The sequence below is a fragment of the Solanum tuberosum genome, unplaced genomic scaffold (genome assembly GCF_000226075.1).
Source record: "Solanum tuberosum cultivar DM 1-3 516 R44 unplaced genomic scaffold, SolTub_3.0 scf00123, whole genome shotgun sequence".
Taxonomy (NCBI): domain Eukaryota; kingdom Viridiplantae; phylum Streptophyta; class Magnoliopsida; order Solanales; family Solanaceae; genus Solanum; species Solanum tuberosum.
Window position 1 is genome coordinate 50,772 of NW_006239048.1, and position 10,925 is coordinate 61,696.

A 10,925-nucleotide genomic window follows, 5' to 3' on the forward strand; every position below is an offset into this window, starting at 1 on the left:
AATGTGGGAAAAGGATGAAATTAACTCTTAAAACGTCTATGTGCAAGTGGATGGGTGGGTGGGCGGGCGGATATGGAGGTCTATATGGCATATTAATAAACACATGAGATGCCACATAACTCTTCCATTGAAGAGAAGGATAAGCCTGATCGTCTAGTAAGCTGAAAAGGTTACTTTTGAGCTGAAAGATAATTTTAAGATACATTTAATCTTATTTCGAATAATTAAAAAGTAGTTTTAATCCTTTTCCGAACTAAAAATAATGTCTCGAGGGGGAATCAAACCTGGCCAAGAGACAAAAAGTTTCTCATCTTAATCTCCCACTTTCAACCACCAAGCCAATTAAACCATTATTTTCATAGTGCTCTCTAATAAATATATATACAATATATAGTTCGATAGAAGGTTAATGAGTGCTCAAACACCCTCCATGTGAATCCACCCTTGCTGCCACCTTACACAACTTGACACCTTAGTAGTTCAATTAACACAACTTGAATGAGGAGTACCATTTTCTTCAATTTCTTCATCTTTTGGAATTCATACAGGAATTAATAATATGATAAAATAAAGTACTATATACTTAACATGAAATATGGAAGTTCAACTAAATAGGAAGATAATATGTTAAAAAAGTTCCCCTGCACCTCCATGAAGTTCGACATCTCACTCTGTACACCGAGATCAGTTGCTTTTCGACATCTGGCTCAATACACCATTGCCTTGTGGAAACTCCAATATTCTATTGAAAAAGCTGAAATGCCAAGACACAAACTCGAAACTCGGGGCAGTCCACGAGAAGCCAATCAACTGGAAGACAATAAGAGACTTGGCTAAGATCACATTCAGAATTCAAAGACTGCACAACAGTGAGTCTTCAAAAACATCAACAAGAACAGCAGTTCCTGTTCCAGAACCGACGCCACCAAGATAGAGCAACGTTCAAGCATAAGAGAACATTTTCCTAAAAGGAGCCAAAACTCTGTTGAACATTCAAGTTGATGATTTACAACGAAGTGCAATTTCTAGCATAATCATACACAAATCCAGTATCAAGCTAAAATTTGACAAACTAACAAGACAAAAGTAGACGATAAGAAAATACAGACCAAACAAAGTACGTTCTAGCACTTTACTTTATTCCCACAATCGACATAAGAAACTGAAGCTTGTCATTCACTTCTTCCAAAGTGGACGGGTTATGGAACGTAGATGGGGGCTCGACTCCAGTAAAGATGTATAGCGCCTTTAGTTCATCTACCAACAAAGGTTGAGTGGCTACTGTGTATCCCACGATTGTTCTCATTGCGTTCATCTTCTCCCATATCTTCTCCTCACTGGAGAACTCCTAGCAATATCATCAAGCAAGTAAAAATGAATCCAAATGGCTTCAAATACTCTAGCCACAGAATGAAATAAATGAATATTACAAGCAGTTAGTACAAAGGAGACCAGATATGAAAAATCGAACATGGGAGAGAAAAGTGTTCGTGCATCTTGCCTTCCATCACGGATAAAACTATAGCACGCGACAACCTCTTTAAGTGAAAAAGAGGGACTAACCTTGATATCACACATACCAGTATCAAAAATTGTAGGAGCAAGACATGTTCAAAAAATGCAACATTAGCATGGATTCTACAATTTGAATCATCGGTTATGATAATCACAGTACAGTAAGAATTGGAATAGCCATATATTCAATCACATGGACCTAAGTAGAGCACACAGAGAGGACGGACAGCCCGCGACCAATTTGAAACTGCAGGCTGGAGAATGACTGAATAACATTAATTATACATGTCTTAGAATCAAAAGTGTATACATGAACACACGTTTCCATAAGTCTCTCTTTGATGCTGCTTCGCAATTGGTTTGAATGAACAAAAAAATACATGCCACAGGTGCGGAACTTGATTAGTTGCTCTTGGAACACTCATCCCCACTAAGCCCATTAGTTTTTCTTTCTTTAAAAAGCTATCTATTGATTCAAGAAGGCACAGTACATCAAATATAAACCTGGCACACAAGTATTGCTTTACTAGTCTTGTAGTATTCTTCTTTTATTACTCCACAGTACCTTTGGGAATGCCAAAAAAACTGGTCATCTTTCTCTTAATACATAATATATGATATAGAGTTCATAGAAACAATCCTGAATAACTTAGGGATAAAAAACCAATACTAAATAAATCTAAGTTCAAAATGAGGAAAACAGATTGAAGCTTGGTAAATAAAAATGCATTGATATCGATTTGCTAGACCCCAAGTATCTTTGCAAGTTCTGTACAGCTTTTGTAGACTAGTAGGGTTGCATTTGTCATGCAATCACATTCTTCTACACTCTTACTTCCACTTTCTAGACCCAGAAAAAGATCTTAGAAGGTTCCAAAAATAAAATTGAAAACTCAGAATCTTCATTTACCCTCACCCTATTAAGAGACAATCTGGCATGCATCCCAAAGCTAAAAGAATATTTTGACATCTAGATTGCCAGCGGACACTTTGATGAGTGCTGAGTATAATAACCCACCAAGGCTGGAGCAAAATGGGCTCATACTGAGCTGTAGTGGAGCATCCCGTGCATGACCACCAAGGAATGTAAAGAGTAATGCGAGAAATGAAAGAGCACTAATAACAATGGGAAAGAGAAGCCAAACTAATGGAAGAAATGAAGTAAAAGTTGCACCCTCTCTACTAAGAGAACCTATGTGCTTGCTTGAGATTCACAAAGAACGAGATCGGGTGAACGAGAAACTACTTTACTTGAGCATTGGCAGAGAATTAGACTGTTTATGCAACTGCAGTTTCTTTTGATTAAATTCATGAATAGTAGCATTTCTTGCTAAGGATTTTTTCTTTCACGAGGTAAATTAAGCAATCAACAGTCTGAATAATTCCCAGTATCTAATCAAAGAATTTTTTCAATAAGCATACTAAATGAGTCCAGCTAGGTTAACCTAAACAGAGGCGTATCTAAGGGGGGTCACCGGGTTCACGTGAACCCATGGTCCCCTCCCGAGATCATATATAGTAGTGTTATAATTTTAAAAAATATTGAAATATAGATGCATGAACCCACACTTCAAGTATCAGATAATGCGATTATGACTCGGTACACCTCTCTCCACGAGGTTAGAAAGTTGAATTTTATATTTATCTTGTTTTATTTTTCTTTCTAAAATTAGATAACACTTTTCTAAGTGGTAATTGGTATATAAGAATTAATTTTAGACCTATAATTTTAAAATTTTAACGGTTTTCAATAGTAAAATCCTAAATGTCGAACCGATCAAATTTATATCATAGATCAATATTTATATAACAGCGCACCCATCATCTCAAAATCTTGGATACGCCTTTGAACCTAAACATGCTTTCAAATAGATTGACCAAATTTTCCAGAGAAACTTCAAAGAACCAAGAAAACTATGAAATATTAAAAGATAACCCTCTCCGAGTACCCCCATAAAATTCCGGAAAGCAACCTAAGGTGGCAGAACTAGACTTAAAACAATAGAACTGACCTTGGCGGGTTTGGCCTCTGGAATCCCTGCTCTTTCAGAAACCTGATTGACACCACCGGCATTGACATTTTTCTTTTGATCAGTGGTCCCTTTTCGTTCAGATGGAAGGTTCCCACGGACATCAGGTGCCTTCCTTTGAACCTCTTTTGCAGCTACCAGATTATCCTTGCCTTCCAATGGACGCGAAGCATCTTTTGCAACATGCTTGCCATTTCCTGAATCTCTGCTCCCGGGCAGTGTTTTGTCCATCTCAGCAGCTTTCTTGGCCTTTTTGGAAACACCACTTTGGTTGGCTTCGTCTCTTCCTTCTTTGGTCTCCCTTTTCACTGGTAAATGCTTCTCGTCATGCTTCACCTTAACTTCATCCTTTACCTCTTCCTTTTTTCCTATTATTTTCACATCAGTGTCTTCCTTCTGCTTGTTGCTCAACCCCTCCCCTTTCTCTGATATTGCAACATTTTTACTTTCACTTGCTTTCTTCTTTTTGTGGTGTTTCTTTGAGATTTTGCTGACGTTTGGTTTCCTTGTTACTTCTATTATCTCTTTTTCTTCCGAAGTAACCTCGGGTCCTTTTTCAGTTTTTGTTCCTTGAAGCTCTCTCACAAGACTATCTACCCTCTCATCTTTGCTTTCCAATGGCTTCTCTACGACTTCGGGATGCGTAACCTTTCTATCCTCATTTCCCTCAAGTCCACCTGAACTCTCTAAGGTATCTTCCTTCACTGCATCACCTACATATACTTCAACAAAATTCTTATCTGGCAGACCTGGTGTTAAAGTAAGGTCTTTTTCGTCCTCATTTTCTCCCCTGGCTTCTTTGGCCACCAAATCCAAACCCTCAGTTTCCTTAATCTTTTCATCAAATTCCCAATTTTCTGCTTCTCTAGCTCGTTCGATTTCCAAATTTTCCTCCTTCATTGGTCCCTCATTCTCTCCTTCCAAGTATTCACCCACATCTTCTTCATATCCTTCTTCTTTAACATCCTCATCTACATTGATCTCTCTTTCTTCCTCCGCTCTGCCAACATCTTCATCTTCAACAAGAGTCGGTCCTCCCTCGTATCCACCGCTCTCCAACTCAATCCTCATTTCAACCCCTTCTTTTACATCCTCCATTTCTTTCTTTTCCTCCTCTTCCATCAACATTTCTCCACCAAAACCAGGACCTTTCCCTCCTACTTGTTCATCATCTTCATACATATCTCCATACTCCAACAGTAGAGGTGGCTCTGACCTCGGAAGCAACGTGTTCATAAGTTTCTCAGTACAAGTATAACTAGCAAAAGCAAGACCAAAAGGGACCGAAAATGCAAACCCGAGTGCAGAAATAACAATAAGCGGAGGAAGAACCACTGGGGCAGAAGAGATTACAATACTTGTAATCATAACCTTCTTCCCCAACCCTAATCCTTTGTTCACAATCCATCTTATATTACTCTCTTTCAATTCCCCCTCATCGTCGTCATCTTCCTCTTCTTCTTCCTCATCTTTTAATGAAGTACGCTCCACAATCCTCCACTCCACAATTTGATCTTCCATCCTACAAACAAACCAAAAATATTATTTAAAATGAAAAGAATAACACAAAACCATACTAGTACAACTAAGTCGTTTAAAAAATGAGAAAATGATTTGAAAAATACTTTAACTTGGGTCGAAATTGTTGTTACAATACCAAATTTTATGGAGAACCTTTTATCCACACTATTTAATAGTGTGTTTTGAAGGTATATATGTGCCCACGTGGATACATTATTATTTATTATGATGCAATATTTATGATATCCATGTGGACACATATATGCCTTTCAAATACACTATTAAATAGTGCAGCGTAAAAGGTCTTTTTACAAAGTTACAACAATTTCGGTCAAAGTTCGAATATATTTTAGATTTTTTTCCCTTAAAAAATCAAGCAAAATAAGATAGGAACTCCACGAAAAAGGAATCAATTCCTATATCAAATTCCCTTTTGGTTTGTAATCAGACATCCGAGGAAAATCAATCGAAATAAGCAAGGAGAATCTCTATATATCAGTGGGATTTTCTATTTTTCTTAATTCATTGAGGGATTCAAATTCAAAATATGAAAAAGTAAAATTACGAAGAAACCGAAAATCATTACATATACTATAAACATACGAAAAATAATTTTAATTATGTATAAAAAATTAATTAATGAGATTCAGAGGAACCTGCACTAAGCTCCGCCCCTATATATCCGATAAGTGGAATGATACAATAGTAGTACTTCAACAATAAAACCATAAATAGAAGTAAAATGAAGGAAGAAAACATATATAGATGCCCACTCAAATAAAGAAACAAGAGTATAGCTGACCTCAAAAACGATAGAAGCAACAATTGCACACTTCTACTTGTAAAATTTCATGATAAGAACCAATTTGAAAAGAGAGAAATATTTGATTACCTGAAGATATTTGTTTGACGAGAATAGACAGATAAAGCATGGAGGATGCGTTGGGAAGGGGAAATTCTGGGAGAAGACGACAGGCGTCGTAGTAGGAATGGGATAGCTGCATGCAATATGATGAGGCAATAGCAGAGGTATCCACGTAACTGCACAGTACAGAGGATAACCGCTGCGCATCCCAACGTGCCTTTTTTTCCTCCTATCAACAATAATGGTCCATTATACCTACTATTTTGGAATGTCTAATAATTTTTGTTCACTTTAAAAAATTAATAATTTATTCTTATAATTAATTATAGTTATCCACGGTTGGTTGATTACAGTACGAAAACCTTGAGGGCATTATATATCTAAGTCTTATTAGAATGTTATCCAAAGAAATTCCCTATTACATTTTTAAAAAAATGTATTTATTATATTTAAAAAATAATACAATATAATTACCTTTCTATATATAATTTCTTATAAAATGTGCAAAATCATCCAAAGTTTGGAGTGAAACTCTCTTAAAACTAAAACGAAAAAAAGCAATCCAAAAATAAAATTAAAAAAACTGTTGTAACTACTCCCTCCGTCCACAATTGTTTGGTAGGTATACTAAAAATAGATGTTTAAGATTAATTGTCAATTTAAACAATCAAGAAATAATTAGTCACTTTTTTTCAATTCTGCCCTTAATGATAGTGTAGTTCAATTGAAAAGTTATGTGAACTTTTGGTATTCTTGGTATAGTAGGGTTATATTGTCAAATTATATCTTGTATTAAATTTTCCTTGAGGGTGTACATGACCTTACCCTGACAAACAATTGTGGACGGAGGGAGTAGTAGATAAGTATGGAACAAAGGAGTACTTTTCTTTTTCTTTTCTTTTCTTTTTGGTAATGATGTCATTTGGACTACACGACCACTCAACTCCTTTGAGGCTTTGAGATACAAATTCAATCAAGAAATTGTCCGCCGTATTATTTGAAATCACAATTTAAAATTAACTAAATTATAAATATTTTTTTATAAGAACATTGTGTTTTTGAAATTTCAGAATATGAAATTCAAATTATATATTAAATATTGATTTGATATTATAATATCAAATTACTTATTTAAATGCAGGCTTAAAAAATAGAGTAAATTTTAGATTTAACGAACATAAAAATTATATTTGTATGTTATAGCTATAGTTAGTATAATTGCGCTCCATAGCAAACTTTGGCTATTAATATGTATATTTTGGTATACATATACAAAAGAATCTATTGTATAATCTGTTTCGGTATACATATACAAAAGAATCAATTGTATAATCTGTGTTTGTAAAAAGCGAGAAAGAGAGAAAGACAAAAGAAAACTGGATATGGGAAGATCTGTATTTGTATAATTATAAGTGTATAGGATGAAAATATATGTATTTGTATATACAATTTTCTCTCGTTTTATACAAACACAAACTCAATTTATACATTTGTTTTTGTATAGAGTGATAGAGGCGAGTGAGAGTGGTGAGCGAGATTCTCTGGGGAGAGAGACAAACAAAAAGATATGTATATATATACAGTTTCTCTCACTTTATACAAACACAAATGCATTTTATACATTTGTATTTGTATAAAGTGAGAGAGGCGAGGGAGTCTGGTAGCGAGAAATTCAGGGAGAGAGGCAAATGACAACTGTTTGCTACGGGTTATAATTAAATCAAATTGTGATTATAGCATTTAATTTAAATTAATAATTTACTATTTTATACAATTTTCCCTAAAAAATATCACACTCGATAGTATTTGGATTTGTAAAGGAATTTCAATTTTCTTTTGTATATAAAATATTCTATATATGCAGATTGAATTGAATGAGTTCCTTGCACGTGATTATATACTTGAGTAAATTTGTGTACGTTTCGCGTAATTCTATACATAATAAACTTAGACGACATATCTCCTAGAGTTGTGACTTGTGTGCATTATTATATTCTCTATCCCTAATTACTTGTCCTTTTTTCCTTTTTTAGTTGTGTTTAATTATTTATTCATTTTGACAAATCAATATAGGATAATTTTTTTTTTTTTTTACATATTATACTCTCAATTAATTACTTTGAAAAAGATAGAATTTCTTGAAAATCCTAAGTTTTTAATTCATCCATTTCATAATTAATAGGGGAAAAATGGTAAACTCACTATGTCAATAATTATTTTTTAATAGATATGTCAATTTAAAAATGGATAAGTAATTAGAGACAGAGGAAATAGTATATAAGTCTACAATTAATACACATGTCAACGATGATATGTGTACTTTTTGGAATTACATATTAATAAGGGACATTTTACTCATTTGAATATTTAAATTTTTTTAGAATTTATGAAAAATGTACAAATCATAATAATTAATACTATAAAAAATAGTAAAAAATTCTTAAAAGAACTATAGTGATAAAAGTAAAAATAATAACAAATTTATAAAACAATCATTCACTTTTTGCAAAACGTGTACAAGTTCACTAACGTATAATATAAAAAATGTTGAGAGATCCTAAATTCCTGCCGACAAATCTACTTTAGAAGGTTAATTATGATATGAATTGATATTAAATTGCCTCTGTGTTGCCCTCTCCCGTTAATTACACATGGTTATCTTTTAACAACTACATATTAATTTCTTAATTGTTTAATTTTAGATGAAGACTATGTCAGCTATGGATTTGAACAATTTGGTAGATCCATAATAAAATAAATATAATCTTTTGTATGTATATAACAAGTGGCGACTAATAAAAATTACTTTATATAATAATAATTTTTTGATATAATTAAATTTACTATCTTCGTTAAAATATTATTAAATTATAAAAATCTTATGAAAATAAATTTATATTCAAAATATTGTAATTAACGATTTTTCCATAAATATTTAAGACATTTTCAGAAGGAAATAAAAATATATACTTTTTATCAAACTCTAATTTAAATTATTTATTTTTGTACGTGCACGATGTTAAAAACTTCTCAAATTTAGACACCTGAGTTTTCGATACAGGATGAAGAATAACCTTCAATCCCCCGAGGTGTTATAAAAATATTTTCTCCACTCATTTTTACTTGTCACAGTTTGACTTGGCTCACTTATTAAAAAAATAATTATTGATATAAGTATTTTACCAAACTATCCTCTATTAAATGATGTCTTAGAAAATGATTTGAAAAATAAATATTTAATATTGAGAGTAAAACATGGAGAAAATTATTGTCTTTTCTTAATATGTCAAAAGTAACAAATAAAAAGAAAAATCTAATTTAAGAATAAGTGACAAGTGGTACGTGAACGGATGGAATGGTAGTAAACATAATCATTCTTTGCATTAAAACTCTTTTGTATATTCCATTTTTTCGTTATACTTATTCCTTCAACAAATAACGGATACATCACACCTACTATCTTCGATTGTATGCGTAACAAAAGATTGTTGTAATGTTAATTATACAAAATAACAAAGTAAAAGAAATTTCAAATTTAACATAAATAATTATTTACCTTGACAATGATAATTACATGAAGAGATATCCATGTCACGGCAGAGACGAGACCACAGCTAAGAAGGTGAAGAAGATTGTAGATATCACGATTGGAATAAATTGATTTATACGGTGATAATTTTTTTCTTTAACTATTTTTATTAAACCTTTTAATCCAATACTAATTTATTTAGATTTGCCTCTGTGAATTATTTTCAATGTGGAGTGCCATGTTACGGAAATTTTAAATAAAATAGAGAATGTGCACACATCATCATAAATTAGTCGATGTGTAGTTCAGGTAGAAAACTCACACTTTCAATAATTTAAGTATGAAATAAAAAAAATTAGAATTGTTTAGATGTGTTTTGATAACTCTAATTCTTATTTTTATAATATAGGTGTCAACGCATTATAAATTATGCCTATCAAATTTCTTGACTTGAACGGAGAAAATTAGTGGACAAACGCGCTTATAAGAATTTCTAGACAAATATTTAATCTACATCTAACTTCTAAGTGATTAAGTGTATTTCGCGAACCATTGAATTAAAAGATAACTTTTAACTCACTCAATAATTCAAATATGAAACTCAGTAAACGACATAGCTTATATGTAATTTGGATCCTTTTTAACTATAAAAATAAGAATCCTACTTGCAGATTATTTATTGCCATACATTTATGATTAGTTAACTATAAGAAGAAAAGTTACCCCCTTCACCTAAAACTGTTTGCAGCCATTGCGCCTATTTAATTTTTCTTTGATTGAGGGAGGCCGACCTGAGGATTCTCTTATACGGGGATGGTAATAAGATGGGGTGGGTTGAGCTCACAAAATTTTAATCCGCTTTTTGTTTCACGTAATAATTTTTTTCATTTTCAATTCGTGTCACATAGACTTGTCCCGCTTGAACCCATTCTGCATAAGTAATATTTTCCTTTTTTAGTGAAGTATGATACTAAAAATAAGATTTATAAAATTAAATTCATTTTCTCATTAAGTAATATCAATTTAATAGATAATGACTTAAAATTTTATTTTTTAGAACCCAATTGGGAAGTATGTAAGAAGTTGTATTAGTTTTGGTTGAACCATTTTCATTTACTATCTTGAATATTTTAGTAATCTTAAAGAAACTATCTTAATAGATAATATCTATCACTCTTATAGTATGTAAAAGTTAAAATTAAGTTTAAATCCGCATAGATCCGCAAACCCACCCTGCCCCATATTTATTTTAAAAAATCCACTTCAACCCCCGCAACCCTCATTGCACAATCTTAAACCCGCCCCGTCCTGCATAACCCTAAACCTGCCCACCCTGCCCCATTCACATCCCTACTCTTATATATATATATATATACTAGACAATGGAGCTCGTGCCAGCGCGAGCCCAATATATAGTATTTATTGTCTTATTTTATGTGATGTAATTATGGTCAAATTAAAATTT

At 32.6% G+C, this 10,925-nt stretch overlaps 1 protein-coding gene across 3 annotated transcripts; it reads right to left on the bottom strand.

Moving 5' to 3' along the window:
• Window positions 1–479: 479 nt before the first annotated feature.
• Window positions 480–6,096, bottom strand: LOC102599602 (gelsolin-related protein of 125 kDa-like). Of its 3 annotated transcripts, none has more exons than XM_006350322.2 (3): window positions 5,959–6,096; window positions 3,528–5,067; window positions 480–1,348 (listed from the first exon to the last, which is right to left on the bottom strand). In XM_006350322.2, the coding sequence occupies exons 2-3, from the start codon at window positions 5,064–5,066 to the stop codon at window positions 1,133–1,135; spliced, it is 1,755 nt and encodes a 584-aa protein (XP_006350384.1). In that variant the 5' UTR covers window position 5,067; window positions 5,959–6,096; the 3' UTR covers window positions 480–1,132. The 3 variants fall into 3 exon arrangements, with proteins under 3 accessions (XP_006350384.1, XP_006350385.1, XP_006350386.1); XM_006350323.2 differs by lacking the exon at window positions 5,959–6,096 and adding an exon at window positions 5,869–5,953; XM_006350324.2 differs by having other exon boundaries at window positions 1,251–1,337.
• Window positions 6,097–10,925: the final 4,829 nt, after the last annotated feature.

Bases quoted from the DNA above. Each gene is read 5' to 3' on its own strand.
- LOC102599602 (XM_006350322.2), bottom strand. From the start codon at position 5,066: ATGGAAGATCAAATTGTGGAGTGGAGGATTGTGGAGCGTACTTCATTA. The intron at 1,349-3,527 runs GTCAGTTCTATT...TGATATTGCTAG, and splicing joins CAGAGGCCAAACCCGCCAAG to GAGTTCTCCAGTGAGGAGAA.